General features: G+C 41.6%; 1 protein-coding gene across 8 annotated transcripts in view; it reads left to right on the forward strand.

Annotated features, from left to right (window-relative positions):
• The first annotated feature begins 5,588 nt into the window (after positions 1-5,588).
• Positions 5,589-19,816, forward strand: part of LOC121442309 (cyclin-dependent kinase 12-like) — a 76,466-nt gene continuing 62,238 nt past the window's right edge. For 7 of the 8 annotated variants that reach the window (XR_005973547.1, XR_005973548.1, XM_041643796.1 and 4 more), the window contains exons 1-2: positions 5,589-6,680; positions 12,456-13,334. Coding sequence is in view for 6 of the 8 variants with exons in the window: in XM_041643796.1 (XP_041499730.1) it covers positions 5,638-6,680; positions 12,456-13,334 (1,922 nt within the window). In the remaining 2 variants the exon portion in view is untranslated. The remainder of the gene's footprint in view (positions 6,681-12,455; positions 13,335-19,816) is intronic. The other variant, XM_041643799.1, reaches the window with a different exon arrangement.

Consider the following 19,816-nt stretch of genomic DNA (forward strand, 5'->3'; position numbering starts at 1 on the left):
ATATGGGGATGCTATTGTGTGACAGCACCTTTCCTAGGCAATGCACACTCACACACACACACTCTGCTCACACCTAGACAGGTAGCTCACTACACGATAGGGCCAAATTCCAACTAGGTAAACCAAAAAGATTTACTAGAGTTACTGCAGGAATATGACTGAGGGGTTACTTCCAGAACAGAAATGATTCAAAGCCCACCCCAGCACGGTGACATCTCACAATAGCTGGGAACCAGAAGCACACAGGTTGGACAGTGTCCTTTCCAAGTGACGTAGTAGGTCTAAACTTCTTCAAGGCAGTTAAGCTGGCTTCTGCTTCTTCCAGGCAGCAGAACTAGTTTCAGAATCTTTGTGGCTTAGATTTTCTGGGAATATCCTTTGTAGCTTGGCTCTTGGGAAGAAGGGGTCTGGTGAATTTGGTCAGTTTTAGGGACTTCCTGAAGCGATTTTAAGTTGTTTACCTTGGGGTTTAAGGAGTGTCTCTGAAGGGTAGGATCCCCACCACCACCACCATCCACAGGGGTTCTCTGTGTATTTCCGGCTGTCCTGGAACTCACCATATAACCCAGGTGATCCTTTAACTCACAAAGATCTTCTTGCCTCTACTCCTGGAGGCTGGGATAAAAGATATATGTCATCATACCCACTCTGTACCCAGGATTTTAAGTGCTTTAGACACTACTATTGAGTTATATTACCATCTAGGTCTTTTTCAGATCTCTGTGTCATTCTAGATAAAAGAAGCAAACTGCTATAATCTAAAGCTTCCCTGAGGTCTTCTGTTAGTCTGGAGACATGGATCTGGTAGAAGTTTTTTGTTTTTGTTTTGTTTTGTTTTTGAGGCAGAGTTTCTTTGTTTTGGTAGAGTTTTTTTTTTTAAGATTGATTTATTTATTATGTATATAGTGTTCTGTCTGCATGTGTGCCTGTTAGCCAGAAGAGGGCGCCAGATCTCATTACAGATGGTTGCGAGTCACCACGTGGTTGCTGGGAATTGAACTCAGGACCTCTGGATTAGTAGCCAGGGCGCTCTCTCTCTCCCACCCGAGGTTCTTATTATAAGGGAGAGCACAGGCAGAGAGGCGGAGACATCTGAGAGCGTCCAGAGTGAACATGACCAGCCAGCCGACTGAACCCAGCCTTGTGAGGAGGGGAACGAGAAGCCAAGAGGCCAGGAGAGTGGGATTAAAACAAGGAAATGGCTGAGTTTTGTAGGGAGTAGCAGCTGGGGAGAAGACTGTGAGTGGGAGAGGTTGCGGTGGGGGTGGGGTGAGATGTTCTGTGGTGTGTTAAACAGGCACGGCAGGTGGCCGTTTGTCCTGGGGTTTGAAACCTAACACTTTCACGTAGAAACTTTCTATGCAAATAAGCACAAATGTCTATACTCAGTGTAGCTAGGAAAATGTAAAGTTTACAAAGCTTGTAAATCTCTTAAGTCTGAGGCCGGCTTGAGTAAGATGGGACTTTGCCAAAAAATAAAATGAGCTGGTAGTGGTGGCACAAACCTTTGATTCTAGCTCGTGGGAGGCAGAGGCAGACAAACTTCTGTAAGTTCTAGGCCAAGAGCTCCACATCTCCTCCTCCCCCCAATCTCAAAGAACATTAAAAAATGCATTCAAGGAAGAAAGATAAATATTTAAGTAATCAAGGTATACACAAAGAATATCTTGCCGGGTGGTGGTGGCGCACGCCTGTAATCCCAGCACTCGGGAGGCAGAGGCAGGCGGATCTCTGTGAGTTCGAGACCAGCCTGGTCTACAGAGCTAGTTCCAGGACAGGATCCAAAACCACAGAGAAACCTTGTCTCGAAAAAAAACCAAAAAAAAAAAAAAGAATATCTTGGTCTGATTTGGTGGATTTCATTACAGATGGTTGTGAACTATGTGGTTGCTGGGAATTGAACTCAGGACCTCTGGAAAAACAATCAGTGCTCTTAACCTGTGAGCCATCTCTCCAGCCCCACAATCATTATTATTATATTATTTTTTTATTTTTTTATTTTTTTTTTTTTTTTTTTTTTTTTGGTTTTTCGAGACAGGGTTTCTCTTTGTTACTTTGGAGCCTGTCCTGGAACGAGCTCTTGTAGACCAGGCTGGCCTCTAACTCACAAAGATCCGCCTGCCTCTGCCTCCTGAGTGTTGGGATTAAAGGTGTGCTCCACCACTGCCTGGCCGCAATCATTATTTTTTTTTTAAAGATTTATTTATTTATACAGTATCCTGCCTGTAGGCCAGAAGAGGGCACCAGATCTATAGATGGTTGTGAGCCACTACATGTTTGCTGGGAATTGAACTCAGGACCTTTGGAAGAGCAGTCAGTGCTCTTAACTGCTGAGCCATCTCTCCAGCCCCCCTCCCCCACAATCACTATTTTTACACAAGCACTCTTCTCATTGTTATTGTGAGAATTCATGGAATTCACAATTTCATTTTTCACCTTTTTTCTCTGTGTAACAGCTCTGAATGTCCTGGAACTTGCTTTGTAGACCAGGAGTTTACAAATTTTGTATTTAAAAAATCTGAGAGGCCCACATGGCAATACTTGCCTATGATTTCAGCGTTATGACACCTGAGCAGGTGAACATGAGTGTCTTGGAGACTCCAAGACACCAGGAGAGGTGAAAGGATGAGGAAAGAAAAGGAAAAAAGAAATTTTAGACACAAAATTTCCTAGGATAGAATTTTATTGCTGAGTGGGTGGTGGTGCACATCTTTAATCCCAGCATTTGGGAGAGACAGGTGGATCTCAATGAATTAGCAGCCAGCCTGGCCTACCTGAAAAACAAAAAGATTTTAATCTACCAAAAAATGTGCAATGCAAGACAAATACTCCTTAGGGAACCGCAGCTGGTATTTCCTGTACGGGGTGCAAATGTGCTTAGATCTAGGTATTCTTTCTGAGTCTCATTTTCTTATCTTTTTGTAGAAATTTGACGTTTGTGATGGCAAAACATCAACCTTTTTTTTTCAATTCATTTGCATAAGTATTTTGCCTACATGTGTGTCTGTGGGAGGGTGTCAGAAGCCCCAGAATTGCCATGTGGGTGCTGGGAACTGAACCTGGGTCCTCTGACTGAGGAGCCAGTGGTCTTAACCACTGAGCCATCTCTCCAGCTCAACAAAACATCAATCTTAGGGGTAGTATATCCCAGAGTTTTCATCCAGCAGCCCTTCAACTTTTCAGGATAATCTATCCTTGTATAAAACTTGCACAATGCATCCAGTCAAGCCAAATTTTCTTTTTTTTTTTTTTTTTTTTTTTTTGGTTTTTCGAGACAGGGTTTCTCTATAGCTTTGGAGCCTGTCCTGGAACTCTCTTTGTAGACCAGGCTGGTCTCGAACTCACAGAGATCCGCCTGCCTCTGCCTCCCGAGTGCTGGGATTAAAGGCGTGCGCCACCACCGCCCGGCAAAATATTTATTTATTTATTATGTATACAATATTCTGTCTGTGTGTATGTCTGCAGGCCAGAAGAGGGCACCAGACCTCATTACAGATGGTTGTGAGCCACCATGTGGTTGCCGGGAATTGAACTCAGGACCTTTGGAAGAGCAGGCAATGCTCTTAACCACTGAGCCATCTCTCCAGCCCCCAAATTTTCTTTTTTTAGTTAGGGTCTCACTATGCAACACTGGTTGTTCTTCCTCAGCCTCCGGAGTGCTGAATTTAAAGGTATGTTCTAGCAGGTCAGGTTCAAACTGCCTTTTGTTTGAGTCAGGATTTTTTGGTGAAATGGAGCTTTGACTGTCCTGGACTTGATTTGTATCACAGGCTGGTCTTCAACTCACAGTGATCCAACTGTCTCTGCTTCCCGAGTGCTGGGATTAAAGGCGTGCGCCACCACCGCCAGGCTCAAACTGACTTTTAATACCTTTCGTTTTATTATTTATTTATTTGGTTTTTCGAGACAGGGTTTCTCTGTAGCTTTGGAGCCTGTCCTGGAAATAGCTCTTGTAGACCAGGTTGGCCTAGAACTCACAAAGATCTGTCTGCCTCTGCTTCCGGAGTGCTGGGATTAAAAGCTTGTGCCACCACTGCCTGGTTTTTAATACCTTTCTTAAAAGGTCTTCAGAATCTGGATTTAAGTAAACCATTCAGATGACTAAATCCCATTTCCAACCATTATTAACTCCACATATCAACTTCAGTCGTTGTTCCATAGACATTTAAATTTATTTAAAAGGCTGTGAAAGGGGGGGGGGGGGAGTGGTGGCACAGACCTTTAATCCCCAGCACTCAGGCAGAGGCATTTCAGTTTTTGTGAGTTCCAGTCAGGGTTACACAGAGAGACCCCATCTGAAAAATAAAACCTAAAAGCATGCAGAAAATTTAAAGTATTAAAATATATTAGTTGTAAAAACAAAAATCCAGGAAAAACGTTTTCGTCTGTCATCCCAGCAATAGGGAAGCTGGGGCTGAATCCCCCAATTCTGAGGCCAGCCTGGGCTACAGGGTGACTTCGCTTTGGCGCTCTGCACTAACTTTTCTACCCCTAAACTAACTTCTATGAATCCGGGATTCCTCGCCTGTAAAATCGCAGTGAAGACAGTGTTAAATTTCTTGCTGTGCCCGCCTCTGCTCCCACGTGCTGGGATTAAAGGCGTGTGCCACCACCACCCGCCCCACTGGTTAATCCTGAGGACAGAGAAGATAAATACAGACTGCCGGGCACTTAGTAACAAGCTTTGTTTAAACGTTCAGACTTCCGTTGAAAGAGCCCCAACGTTCATCTGTCCCTTGTTTAAAAAAGATTCCCCAAACCGAAAGACTTCTTAGAAGCGTTCTAAAACGCGTCTCCACCCGAACCTGGCAGTAATTTCCCATGAATTATCAGTTAAGTTTAAGTTTTAAAGGTGAGCGCCGCAACTTCCGCTTTCATAAAGCCCCTCTCAAAAGGGGGAAGTTGGAAACGTATCGCGAGAGTCTAACGGGACGCGTATAGGGCTTGGGCCCTGCTCTCGCGTTGTCTGGCGAAGTAATGGGTCACGGTGAAAAGGAAGCGCGAAGTATCGCGGGAGCCGAGGGACCTCTCGCGAGACTTTGGGCGCTCGCCCCTCCCCCTCCACCAAGTGCCGTTTCGGTTTAATCTAGTGTGTGACTGAGTCTGGGTGAGGGAGCGGGATGTGTATGTGAGGTGTCGGGGCGAGGCGGAGGCTAGAGAAGGGGGCTCCCTCGGGGACGAGGGACAAAGCGGGAGCTCAGGCCGCCGAGCCCGGGCGCCGAACCGGGCTACCGGCTAGAGGAAGGGCCCGCGCAGTCCTCCCGGGGCGCCAGAGCCGGAGTCGGCCCCTCAGGCTCGGGCGCTCGGCTTCCTGCTTCCTTGCGGTCCCGGGCTCGCGGGCCTGAAGATCGGCTCGGCGCGGGTGGGCGGCGGCGGCGAGCAGACTCGAGTTGGTGCGGGTGTCTCGCTCCTTCCACCGCCGAGGAACTCTCATTTCTTCCCTCGCTCCTTCCCTCCCCCCCCACCTCATGTAGGAGGGCGCTGAGGAGGCGAGAGGGAGGAGGAGCCTGGCCTGCGGTCCCTTCCCTCCCCACCCCCTTTTAGGGGTTCCTTGGTGGGCGTGGGGTCGGGGGGGAGGGTGGGGCTTTTTGGAGTGCTGGGGAACTTTTCCCCCTTCTTCTGGCTCGGGGAAAGGGAATGCCCAATTCCGAGAGACATGGGGGTAAGAAGGACGCGAGCGGAGGAGCTTCTGGAACTTCGCAGCCGTCAGCGGGAGGTGGCAGCTCCAACAGCAGGGAGCGTCACCGCTTGGTGTCGAAGCACAAGCGGCATAAGTCCAAGCACTCCAAAGATACGGGGTTGGTGACCCCCGAAGCAGCATCTTTGGGTACAGTGATCAAACCTTTGGTGGAGTATGATGACATCAGCTCGGATTCAGACACCTTCTCGGATGACAAATCCTTCAAATTAGACAGGAGGGAGAATGATGAGCGTCGTGGAACGGATCGGAGTGACCGCCTGCACAGACATCGTCACCACCAGCACCGGCGGTCTCGAGACTTGCTAAGAACTAAGCAGACCGAGAAAGAAAAAATCCAGGAAGTCTCCAAATCTGGGTCCACGAAGGACCGGATATCAGGAAGTTCAAAGCGTTCAGCGGAGGGGAGTGATGACTATGGGAAGGCACAAGTATCCAAAAGCAGCAGCAAGGAATCCAGGTCATCCAAACTCCACAAGGAGAAGACCCGGAAAGAACGTGAGTTGAAGTCCGGGCACAAGGACCGGAGTAAAAGTCATCGGAAAAGGGAAACACCCAAAAGTTACAAAACGGTGGATAGCCCCAAACGGAGATCCAGGAGTCCGCATAGGAAATGGTCTGACAGTTCCAAGCAAGATGACAGCCCTTCAGGAGCGTCTTATGGCCAAGACTACGACCTTAGCCCCCCAAGGTCTCACACTTCTAGCAATTATGACTCTTACAAGAAGAGTCCTGGGAGTACCTCAAGAAGGCAGTCAGCCAGCCCACCTTACAAAGAGCCTTCTGCTTACCAGTCCAGCGCTCGCTCACCCAGCCCCTACAGTAGACGACAGAGGTCTGTGAGTCCCTATAGCCGGAGACGGTCATCCAGCTACGAAAGGAGCGGCTCTTACAGCGGGAGATCACCCAGTCCCTACGGTCGAAGGCGATCTAGCAGCCCTTTCTTGAGCAAGAGGTCTCTGAGTCGGAGTCCGATCCCCAGGTGAGCTGTTACCTGTCTTTCCTAAGGTCGGATGGGTTGCGAGCGGTTGGCAATTCGTCCTTATAACGTTTTGTTAAAGCTTGCAGTGTTCGTCTTTGGCTAGGGTGGCTAGTCATTTAGGTAAGTTTGGCTTTTCCTTTAACCCAGAATTGAGAAGTAAAGATTTCACATGCCTCCAGCTGCTCAAGCAAGGTAGGTAGGTACTTGCAGTAATGGGAATCTTCAGTGGTAAGAAATCATGCATTTCCCTAGGGAGTGCATGATCTCCAAACTTATTTAGAGCCACTTGTTGCTTTCTTTGTCTTAACTTTGTAAGTCATATTGATACCAGTGTTTAAACTCTATTGAAATTAAGAAGAAAAACGAGAAATTAGAAATTTTCATTAAACTATTTAATTTTATGTGCATTGGTGTGAGGGTGTCAAATTCCCTGGAACTTGAGTTAGAGACAGTTGTGAGCTGCCATGTAGATGCTGGGAATTGAACCTAGGTCCTCAGGTAGGACCAGCCGGTGCTCATATCCTTAAGCTGAGCCACCTCTCCAGCCCCATGAGTTTACATTTCTATTTTGAGTCCGTTTGCCTATTATCCTACCAATTTTGTCTTCTGGGTTACCAAATCTAATTAGTTATATCTTACTGAATAGCCCTATCTTGTAACTGTTTAGTAAAAATTGAGCTAATGAGGGTGTTTTCTTTTTGACATAGAGCCTAGCAGAAAGTGATTCCAAAGAGTTTGAATTTTTTTTTCTAGCACCACTGTTGACTTATTTTAAGATTTTTTCTTTTTTATTACATATATGAGCGTGTTATTTCCATCCATGTATGTGTACATGCATTTATGGTATCCTCAGAGGCCAGAAGAGGGTGTGGAGTCTCCTGTTTCTGGAGTTACAAACAGTTGTGAGCTGCCATGTGGGTGCTGGGATTTGAACCCCGGTGCTCTGGACCACTGAGCTATCTCTCTAACCCAACACTAGCAAGTTTTCCTTGAAATATATGGTAATAATTGCCTTCAGCTTGATATTTCTGTAAGAAAGATGTGTTAATTTGAAATTGCCTATGGAAAATTGTGTTCTTGTTTCATGTCTGAACCCATCACTTTCCACAAAAACAATAGGAGCGTTAGTGTTTTTGGTTTTTCGAGATAGGGTTTCTCTGTAACAGTCCTGGCTGTCCTGGAACTCACTCTATAGACCAGGCTGGCCTGGAACTCACAGAGATCCACCTGCCTCTGCCTCTGCCTCTGCCTCTGCCTCCTGAGTGCTGGGATTAAAGGCATGTGCTACCACTTTCTGGCAGGAGCTTTAGTTTTATCTGAGTGGAATCTTAATATTTCTTTGTAACCTTTGGCAAATGATTCATTTGTCCATACTTGAGTTTCTTTATGTGAAAAATAGGAGTACCTGCTTCAAGGCTGTTGTGAAGATTAATAAATATGAAGCATGTTACTGTATCTTGTACCTAGAATGTACATTTTATGGGTGAAAACCACAGGTAAAGATTAATTCATGCATATGCTTTATAAGTCAGAGTATATTTCACTGTCTAATAGATAAATACACTAAAGTGTATTTGCCTAACTACAGTGCTTAAATTTTCTTAGTATTTTCTCATTCTGGTATTAAAAAAAAAATCAAACATAGGTTGAAAGAATTATGATAAACTTGCAGATATCTAACACCTAAATTCTGCAACTAAAATTTATTTATTTATTTATTTATTTATTTATTTATTATGTATACAATATTCTGTCTGTGTGTATGTCTGCAGCCAGAAGAGGACACCAGACCTCATTCCAATGGTTGTGAGCCACCATGTGGTTGCCGGGAATTGAACTCAGAACCTTTGGAAGAGCAGGCAATGCTCTTAACCACTGAGCCATCTCTCCAGCCCCCTGCAATTAACATATTTTGTCACGTCTGTTTATCTTCATTATTTCATCTTTTGTTTAGGTTCATCTCAAAATTGTAGCAAACAGCATACTTTTATAAACATTTACCATACAAACCATTTCTTAGAGTTCATAATTTTTTAGAGAGGTATGATTTATATCTATTGGAATACGTAAGTGATAAATGTACCATTTGTAATGTTGCATAGTTATAAAAGGGAATCTAAGAATTTTATGTTTTTTATAAAGAGTTTCATGCTGTAACCTAGGATGGCCTGAAATTTGCTGTGTATCTTATGCTGGTCTGAAACTGGCCTGAAATTTCCAGCAATCCTACCTTAACCTCTTGACTGTTGGGATTACAGACATTATCTATAAAATTAGGCAGAATATTTGTTTTCTTTAGAGTATTAACATTAAGGTTACTTGAAAAATTTTTTACTCTTGAGTTTAGAAATTTAAAGGGTTAAAAGAGAATTTTGGGTGAGAGTTTTTGTTTTGAAATCATTCTTTTTAGATTCTTAGATATGTGCAGATAACATGTTCTCTTAAGTGAACTGAGAAACTTGTGTTCTTTTAATTGAAATGAATGTAGTGATGGCAGATATAAACCTAGTAGTGTGTGGAGACAGTATGCTGGTGGGGTATGCAAGTATAAACATAAAATATTGGAAATATGCACTTTTTGTTGTGTTGTACAGAGCATTATTTATATTCATCCATTATATAATTTTGTTTATTGCAATTCCCAACAGTAAGTAACCAAAAAAAAATTATAGAGTGTGGAACCTGAGCAGACTGGCACACATCCATAAGTTCAATGTTTTGAGAAACTGTAGCAAGAGAATTTTGATTTCAAGGCTAGCCTGGACTGTTGTTTGAAACCTTATCTCAAAAAGACCAAACAGTGGGCTGACAAGATGGCTCTCTACCTGAGTTTGAGCCTTAGAACCTCATGTAAGGTGGAAGGAGAGAACTGACTTCAGAGTTATCCTCCAACATCCATAGATCATATACATGCACAATAATAATAAAAATCTATTTCTTTCTTTCCTTTTTCCCCAGCTTCCTTTATTTCTTTATTTTTTCTTTTCGCAATAGAGTTACTCTGTGTAGCTCTGGCTGTCCTGGAACTCACTCTGTAGACCAGACTGACCTCAAAATCAGACTCAGAGATCAATCTGACTCTGCTTCTCTAGTGCTGGGATTAAAGGCGTGCGCCACCACTGCCCCACCAAATTTATTTATTTTTGAGATAGGTCTCATGTAGCTATGGCCAACCTACAATTTTTTATATAGACCAGACTGGCCTAGAACTCAGAGATCCACCTGTCTCTTGCCTCCATAGTGCTATTAAAGGCTTGTGCTATTATGCTGACATAAGAAGAATTGAAAAGGCTCCTTTCCCTCCAAAAAGAGGGCTGGTGATATAATTCAGTTTACATAGAATGGTTAAGGCCCTATATTTAATTTTCTATTTTTTCAAGAGAGGGTTTCTCTGTGTAGCTTTGGCTGTCCTGGCACTCTGTATAGATTCTTCATTTGGGAAAAATAGACTGGGGAAAAACACCATTTTGGTTATGGGTCAGTGCTTGGGAATGAACTCAGGGATTTTTGCATGTTAAACAAGTGCTCACTATGTAGACCAGGCTGGCCTAGAATGCAGAGATTTCACTTGTCTGTGATTCTCTATAGACATTATAGTGTGTCACTAAAGGTGTTTGCCATAACACCCAGGCTTGGCACCTCTTATTTATTTATTTGGCACAGGGTCTGATTATGCAGCCCTGGTTGGCTGGAAATTCATGTAGACCAGGCTGTCTCAAATGCCTGTCTACCTCTTCCCAAGTGCTGGGACTAAAGGCTTCATGCTTCGCTTTAGTTAATTTTAGTAGCTTGGATTGGTTTTCTTCACACTGAATCTTGAGCAGGACAATGTAAAAACGTAATTAATGACACTTTAAAATAATCTGTTCTGTAGATTTCCAGATTTTATTTTACAGTCATTCTTCATAATTTTTTTTTTTTTGTTGGACTGGAAAAATGGCTTAGCAGTTAAGAATATTGGCTGTAGCTGGGCAGAGTTTGAAGCTAGCCTGGTCTACATATCAAATTTCAGGCTAGCCAGGGCTACATAGGATGATCCCATTTCAAAAACAAAACAAACAAGTAAGTTTATTTGTACATGTAGTAATTTCTTGTTTTATGTGTCTTAAAAAGTTGATTGGAAATCATTTTTGTGTTAAAGGAACTAAGTAAGACCTTTAATATCAGCACTCTGGAGATGAGGACACAACTTTGTACTAAGCTGAGGCTGTAAGTAGTACCCTAGTTAAAGGGTTAGAAGTTGGGCTGAAGTATTAGATCAGTGGTTAGGAGCACTGGTTGTTCTTCAGGAGGAAGATTCCCAGCACCCATACAGTGACTCACAAACATCTCTAAATCCAGTCCCAGAGATTCTGATGCTCTTCTCTGGACAGTGGACACAGACAAGGTGCTCTTACATAAATAAAGGCAAAGATTTATAAAAAAAAATTCTTAAAGTAAGCTTTGTGACTATGACTACATAGTGGGCAATTTTGATGCTTTCGTTTTTTAATTTTTTTTTAATTTATTTTTCCTATTTTCAAGACAGGGTTTCTTTGTTAGCCTTGTTTGTCCTAGAATTAGCTCTTGTAGACTAGGCTTGCTTTGAACTTAGATCCTCCTGCTTCTGCCTGCCAAGATGAGATTACAAATAGGAGCCAAGTCCTAGCTAAATGAATTTTTAGTTTTACTTAATTCAAATGTATATTCATGCATGATTGAGAATCTTTAAATTTCCTTTTTTGTTTTTAGATAATAGTCTCAAGTAGCCCAGGCTGGTTTTGAGTTTGCTGTATAACAGGATGACTTTGATTTTATTTTTTTCTTTTTTAAATCTTTAAAATTTTATGTGTGTTTGCATGCATGTATGTATGTGTTCCATGTGCATGCCTGGCATTCAAGGAAATAAGAAGTGACTGTTGGATGATTTGAGCTACCAAGTAGGTGTTGGGAAATGCGTTTAACCACTGACCTTTTTTTTTTTTTTTTTTTTTTTTACTTTTCAAGAGGGGGTTTCTTTGTGTACCTCTAGCTGTCCTGGAACTCACTCTGTAGACCAGGCTGGTCTCGAACTTGCATATATATGCCTGCCTCTGCTTCTGAAGTGCTGAGAATAAAGGTGTGCACCACCACCTGGCCAATCCTTTTTTGTAGTGCCAACTTTGAATCTCTTTCTCTCTGTGTGTGTATCTGTGTATGTTTTCTGAGATGGGTGTCTCAATATATAACTATGGCTGTCCTGGAATTCACTCTGTAGACTAAGATGGCTTTGGACTCACAGATCCACCAGCCTGTCTCTCCCAAGTGCTGGGGGTAAAGGCATGTACCCCAATGCCCAGCTTGGTTTATAATTATTTTATATGTATGGATTGTTTGACTGTATGTCTGTGTACCGTGTACTTGCAGTGATCCGGGAGACAATAAAGGGAGTTGAATCACCTGGAACTAGAGTAACAGATAATTAAATACCATGTGGGCTTTGGGATTAGAACCCCAGACCTCTGGAACTTCCAGTGTTCTTAATCACTGAGTCAGTCTCTCCTAACCCCATTTCTCCCCTGATTTTTTTTTTTTTTGAGATGGTAATCTTGTCTTTGAACTCAGATGTTCTTATGCCTCTGCCTTTCAAGTGCTAGGATTAAAGGACTGTGCCACCATGCCTGGCTTTAATCATCTTTTAAAATTGATAACTCAGAATGGGATCAAATTTACAGATGTAGACCCTGTTTTGCTGACCTATTGTCTTCTTTTATCTCTGTTTATTGTCTATTTCAAACTGCCTTTTTATTTTTTCAGTAGGAAATCCATGAAGTCCAGAAGCAGAAGTCCTGCATATTCAAGACACTCATCTTCTCATAGTAAAAAGAAGAGATCCGGGTCACACAGCCGTCATTCCAGTATCTCACCTGTCAGGCTTCCATTGAATTCCAGCCTGGGAGCTGAACTCAGTAGGAAAAAGAAGGAAAGAGCAGCTGCTGCAGCAGCAGCAAAAATGGATGGAAAAGATTCCAAGGGTTCACCCATCACTCTGACTAAAAAAGATAAAGTTGAGGTGAAGGAGTCAGGGTTAGAGTCTAAAAAGTTACCCAGAGGTATAAAGTCAGAAAAATCTATCCCAGATACTGAACTGATAAATGTAGCACATTCAAACACAGAGGTAAAAAATTGTTTAGATGTAGGGAAAGTTAAGTTGGATGAGAACCTGCAGAAGCATCCTGTTCTTAAGGATTTGAAAGCTCAGGGAGTAAAAGATACTAAACCTGTAGCACTGAAGGAGGTGATTGTTACTTCTAAGGAGACAGAGACTTCAGAAAAGGAGGCCCTTCCACCTCTCCCCACAATTACTTCTCCACCCCCTTTACCATCTACTACCCCTCCACCTCAGGCACCCCCTTTGCCACCTTTGCCTCCACTACCAGCTATTCCACTGCAGCCACCTCTGCCTCCTCCCCAACCACCATCTAGTCAAGCTCCTGTTTCTAGTGCTTCAACTTTGCCCTCTTCTCCTCACCCAAGGACATCTACTCTGTGCTCTCAGACAAATTCTCAGCCCCCTGTCCAGGTTTCTGTGAAGACTCAAGTATCTGTAACAGCTGCTATTCCACATCTGAAAACTTCAACATTGCCTCCTCTGCCCCTCCCTCCCTTGTTACCTGGAGATGATGATATGGATAGGTAAGTTCCATAATAGAATGGAAGAAGTCAGTCTTTTTGATCAATAATGTATTTGCTTTTTAAATTTTTTGAAACTATTAGACTGCTTATCTTTTCAGGATGCTTTTATTGTTAGGAATTGCTTTTTTGTTTTTTAGTGGAAAACGATCCATTTTGTTTTGCTTTAGACTAGAGAATTAAAACTTGGTGGGTTTTTTTCTTTTCATTTAAAAAAAAAATTACATTGTTTATTTTCAAGTGTGTATAATGTGTCTCAGTGTGGAGACCAGAGGAAAATTTGGTGGGAGTCAGTTCTTTTTTGTCCTGTGTATCCAGCCTCAGGCTTGGTGGCAAGTGCTTTTACCTGCCGGATTATCTTGATGGGTAGCTTTTGGGGTTAGGCAGGGATAGGGTGCTGTTATGCTCACTGTGTAGTCTCAGGTAACCTTAAGCTCACAGCAGTCCTACCTCAATCTCCAGAATGCTGGAATTATAGGTATGTATCACTATGCCTGACAAAAATTAGATTTTATGTGTGTGTATGCTTGTATGACTATTTTGTCTATACATATGTATGTGTACTGTGACTGTGTGTGGTCAGAAGATGATGATGGAACCTTTGGAATAAGAGTATGGATGGTTCTAAGCTACCTTAAGGGTTCAGGGAACTGCACTCAAGTCTCTAGAAGAATAGTAGTTAATTACTCTAAATTACTGCTCTTAATTATATCTTTCCAGCCCCACTTTTACTCAATTTGAGTATTTTTTGTTTGTTTATATGCATGTGTGTGAGTCTGTATGAATTTATGTACACCACATGAATGTAGGACAATGTAGGCCAGAAGTTATTGGATCTCTTAGGACTGTAGTTATAAGTGTTGATGAGCTGTCACGTGAGTACTAAGAACCAAATCAGTTCCTCTGGAAGAGCAATAATCACTCTTAAACCCATGAGCTATTTTTCCAGGTCTAAGTGTACTTTTTTTTTAAAATTTATGTGTGTGTACATATGTGTGCATCAGAGTACAAAAGGCACCCTGATACCTCATGTCTTACATAACCATATTTCTCTGCCATATCTTTATTTTAAAAAGTTTATTGTGGGGCTGGAGAGATGGCTCAGAGGTTAAGAGCACTGGCTCTTCTTCCAGAGGTCCTGAGTTCAATTCTCAGCAACCACATGGTGGCTCATAGCCATCTGTAATGAGATCTGGTGCCCTCTTCTGGCCTGCAGGCATACATGCAAACAGAACACTGTATACATAATAAATAAATTTTAAAAAAAGTTTATTGTGTGTGCGTGTGTGTGTGTGTGTGTGTGTACCATGTTGTACATGTGAAAATCAGAGGGCCATTTTGTGGAGTTGGTTCTTACCTTTGTTCTTTACATAGGTTCCAAATGGAGCTCAGGTCAGCAGGGTTTCATGACAAACATACATCTTTACCCACCCAGCTATCTCAATACCCCTGTTTTCTTTTTGTAATATTTTGATTTTAATATCTATAAAGAATTTTTAGAGTGATACTTTTTGCTTGTTTGTTTATTCCTTCAGAGAGGGTTTTCTCTGTGTAATGGCCTTGACTGTCCTGGAACTTGATCAGGCTGGCCTTTAACTCACAGAGATCCTCGTGCCTCTGCCTACTGAGTGCTGGGATTAAAGGCATACACTACCACCTCTGGTGGGTGATATAATTTATAAAGATCACTTATCCTATAGTTAAAAAAAGAGCAGTATGTAGAATCTTTGATAATTAGACTATAACTTACAATGGGATGCTCTTAAATTTTAATTAGTATTTTGAGTGTTGATTACTGAAATGATTATGAAGCATTTTATGAAGCATGCATCTTTTTTTTTTTACTTTATGTTAATTGGTGTGAAAGTATCAGATTTTCTGGAACTGCTGGGGTTACAAACAGTTGGGAGCTTCTATAAAGGTGCTAGGAATTGAACCGGGTACTCTGGAAGAGTCAGTGGCTTTAACTGCTGAGCCATCTCTCCAGCCCCAAAGTGTTAATCTTATAAATGACATTATGAAAGTTGGTTTTTTTTTTCCAATCTATTGGGCCATACTAGCTGAACAAGAAGACCTCCAAACAGATATGCTTTAGCCATATAGCAGTCTATAGTCTACTGGTTTTTCTGTTGAGATCTTACCCTCTTATTTTCTAGGGGATGAGTTGCATTTACTGTTGTAGACTTCATTGTAAATAGAAAAATGAGTGCCATTTATTTTAAATTGCAAACCTACTTTCCAACTTTTTCTTTTTTTTTTTTAAATATTTATTTATTATGTATACAATATTCTGTCTGTGTGTATGCCTGCTGGCTAGAAGAGGGCACCAGACCTCATTACAGATGGTTGTGAGCCACCATGTGGTTGCTGGGAATTGAACTCAAGACCTTTGGAAGAGCAGGCAATACTCTTAACCACTGAGCCATCTCTCCAGCCCTCCAACTTTTTCTGATATCAGTAGTTTGACATCATTAGTTTAAGTATGATTCTGTGTGTGGGTGCATGAGTATATGGAAGTGCAGGCCTGCAAACAGAGGCCTAAAGTCAGTCTTGGGTATTGTTCCTCAGGAGTTACTCACCTTGTTTTTGTTTTGTTTTAATTTATAAATATATTTAATCTAGCTGGGGGTGGGCCATTAATACTAATACTTGGGAAGCAGAAGTAGGCAGATCTAGTTTGGTCTACATAGTGAATCCTAGAACAGCCAGGTCTATTAAAATCCTGTCTTAAATTTTTTTTTTTAAATTTGAATTATAAGTATTTTGCCTGCATATTTGTATGTGCATTGTAAGATTGGGTTTCTCTGTGTTGCCCTAACTATCCTGGAACTAGCTTTACGGAGCAAGCTAGCCTTGAACTCACGAGATGTGGTCCGTGTCCGTCCCCCCCCCCCCCCCCCCCCCCCCCCCGCCTTCTCTGCCTCCTGAGAGCTGGGATTAAAGGTGTGTGCCACTACTTGTCTGACCAGGTCAGCTGTTTCTTATATACAAGAATTACAGCAATTTAAAAGGTGAACCTTTTAAAAAAAATGGTGAAGCCGGGAGGTGGTGGCGCATGCCTTTAATCCCAGCACTCGGGAGGCAGAGGCAGGTGGATCTCTGTGAGTTCGAGGCCAGCCTGGTCTACAAGAGCTAGTTCCAGGCCAGGCTCCAAAGCTACAGAGAAACCCTGTCTCGAAAAACAAAAAAATAAAAAAATGGTGAATGAGCCAGGCGGTAGTGATGCAAGCACTAGGGAGGCAGATCTCTGTGAGTTCAAGGCCAGCCTGGTCTACAGGAGTGAGTTCCAGGACAGGCACCAGAGCTACAGAGAAACCTTGTCTTGAAAAAACAAAAAACAAAAACAAAAGGTGAATGAGAAACCACAAACTATACATACAGACAGAGTGTGTACATCAGTATTTCCTAGTAACTATATTAGCATATAACATCTCTTTATGTCAGGCTCTCTATCCATACTTTGCACATTTAGTGCCTTATAGTAAAAGCTGTAGTGTTTGTTAAATTTGGAATTTTATGGGTCTTCATTTTTTTTCTAGGTTTTTAGTATATTGAAATTTACTGAAGCAAGATTTTGACTCCTTCAGATTGGTGTAGTCTGAACTGATAGTACATGTCTTATTAAAAACTCATCCTTATAAACTTCCTTAAACTAGAATTTTCTTCTTTTTTAGACTAGTCAAATGCAGTAGTGAGAAAGGGGGGAAGTGTAGAACAGGAGTTCAATCTGTAACTGACTGTGAACAATCAATTGAGATAACTCACTACCTTCGGACCATTCTTGTAGAATGTCTTTTTTTCTTTTTTTTCTAAAAAGACTGTCTCTCTTTGTAGACCTGCCTGTCCTAGAACTCTCTTTGTATACCAGGCTGGTCTTAAATTGATAGAGCTCCTCCTGCATCTGCCTCTTTGTGTATTAGGATTAAAGGCTAGCAGGATGCACATTTTTCAATGGTAATAAACTATATTTGAAGCCATTAAATAAATCTTTGAGAAAAAAGTCAAACATAGACTTATAGTCCTAGACATTTCAGATATTTTGAGTTTTCTTGTTTTCTTAAGTGAACAGAACTAGGAAAATCTCTTAAAATCCTGAAAAATTGAGACTATAAAGAATATTTTGACAGTGTTTATTGAATTATGATTTTCCTTTATATATTTAAAAATTACAAAAATTTTGAAAGCTTATATTCTTTTCTCATTTTTTGCTAATAAACTTTTATGCTAGGAAAATCTGACTGTAGATTCTTATGAATGTTCATCTTTACTAGGAGTATTTAAATAGGAAGCGTTCGTGATTATACTTTATTGACTTCCCAGTTGTGGTTTATGTGGTACAAACTAAGTAGATTCCTTAATTACTCATTTATAGGGGATTAAGATGATAAAAACTAGTAAGAAGCATTACCTCTTAAAATTATGTTCTTGGGGGTTTGTTTTTGTGTTTTTGTTTGTTTTGTTTTTTTGGAAACAGGGTCCCTTTACACACGCCCTGGAACTCCACTACAGAGGCTTGGCTGGCCTTAAACTATGAGATTAGCTTGCCACTGCCACTTGAATGCTGGAATGAAAGGCATGTGGTAAATGTAGGGGGCCAGCCACGATAATGTTAAGTCTGGGCAGGTCACCCAAAGGAAGTTCTTTACTTCCAACCATTATCACCTGGTACTCTGGCCATCAATAAATTTAAATAAGAGGCCTGAAAAAAAAAAAAAAAAAAAGAGGCCTGAGTCTCAGTAGTTTACCATGAAGCAATACCTGGTAGCCAGAAAACACCACAAACTGAGATTACCCGACCCCCACTCAAGAGCAGACCATTAAAGTTAATGTATATAGGATCACCTGCCAGCACACCTCACCAGGACACCCCCTAGACAAATGTCAGCCAATCAGGGGGTCTTGAACCTCAGAAACCCCTAACCCTCACCTTTTCTACAATAAAAACCCAATTCTAATTTATTTTATTTTTTTTTAAATATTTATTTATTTATTTATTATGTATATAATATCCTGTGTACATATATGCCTGCAGGCCAGAAGAGGGCACCAAATCTCATTACAGATGGTTGTGAACCACCATGTGGTTGCTGGGAATTGAACTCAGGACCTTTGGAAGAGCAGGCAATGCTCTTAACCGCTGAGCCATCTCTCCAGCCCCCCAATTCTAATTTAGCTCGGTGCTCTCTGTTATTCCAATACATTGGACGTGCAGAGAGACTGAGTTTGCAAACTTGATTAAAATAAAGGCTCTTTGCTTTTACATATGGGACTCGGTCTCCTTTGTTGGCTTTTGTGAGGACCCCACGGGTTTGGGCATAACATTTGGGTGCTGTCTGGGATCCCCCAAAGCCTACTAGGACTACCACCTGTAGAGCCTTCAACCGGCCTATGAGTTTTTGTTTCATGTTGTTAAGTTTTCTGTGTTCATGAAACATCTCTCATGTCTGTGTCATGAGTTTTTGTGACCTGGCCCAGAATCCGTAGTGCCTGAAAACGATCTGCCGATGCGCAAAAAGATTACAGTCTTCATGCCTGGGAAGACGTTCTTGGGCCCTTCTGCAGAGAGTGGTTCTCTCTGGGGAGACACGCGGGTCTCTCAGTTCTGTGGTGAGACACGCGAGTAGCATGGTCAGTTGGCTTTTGTGGGGACCCCGCAGATTTGGGCATAACAGTAACAACACACACACATACACGTGCATGCATATACACAATTTTAAAATAAAACTATTTTTAAAATTTGGATTTACCAGGCTTTATAGCAAATATCTATAATCCCAGTACACAGGAGGCTAAGATAAGAGGATTGCTGGGAGTTCAAGGCCAGCCAGAAATACTAGTGAGATCTTGTCTCAAAAATAAATAAATAAAAAACAAAAAACAAAAGCCCCAAAAGATTACAATTTCTAATTTCTAGAAAGCTGACTTTATCTTATTCCTACTGACTACTCTGATTTGCTAGCTATATAATCCTGTAATGGTCTTATAATAATTTTGCTGTCCCAAAGACAACCATGCAGGAAAAAAAAAAGAATAAGTTTGCTGCTTGATTTATTTATTTTTTTTCACCTTCTTCGAGATAGGGTTTCTCTGTAGCCTTGGAGCCTGTCCTGGAACTGGCTCTTGTAGACAAGGCTGGTCTCGAACTCACAAAGATCCGCCTGCCTCTGCCTCCCGAGTGCTGAGATTAAAGGTCTGCGCCACCACTGCCTGGCCCCTAAATTCTTTTTAAGTCTTTAGTCATCAAGTGATAAATTGTTGGCCTTTTTCATTTAAATCTTTGTTAGAGAAAGTTAAATTTTGTTAAAGAGTAAGTTTCATGGATTGTATGAGCTGCAATCATACATTGTGACTTTTAGAACTTGGATTGCACATTTTATTTCATTTCAATAAAAAGTATAATTGAATAACTTATGTATTTTAAATATTGAAACAGCATTACATATAGTCACTGGCCTTAATAAATAATGCTTGCTGTGTAAACTGGG

The sequence above is a fragment of the Microtus oregoni genome, unplaced genomic scaffold (genome assembly GCF_018167655.1).
Source record: "Microtus oregoni isolate MIOR12 unplaced genomic scaffold, Mior012 000091F_ref0000469, whole genome shotgun sequence".
Classification (NCBI taxonomy): domain Eukaryota; kingdom Metazoa; phylum Chordata; class Mammalia; order Rodentia; family Cricetidae; genus Microtus; species Microtus oregoni.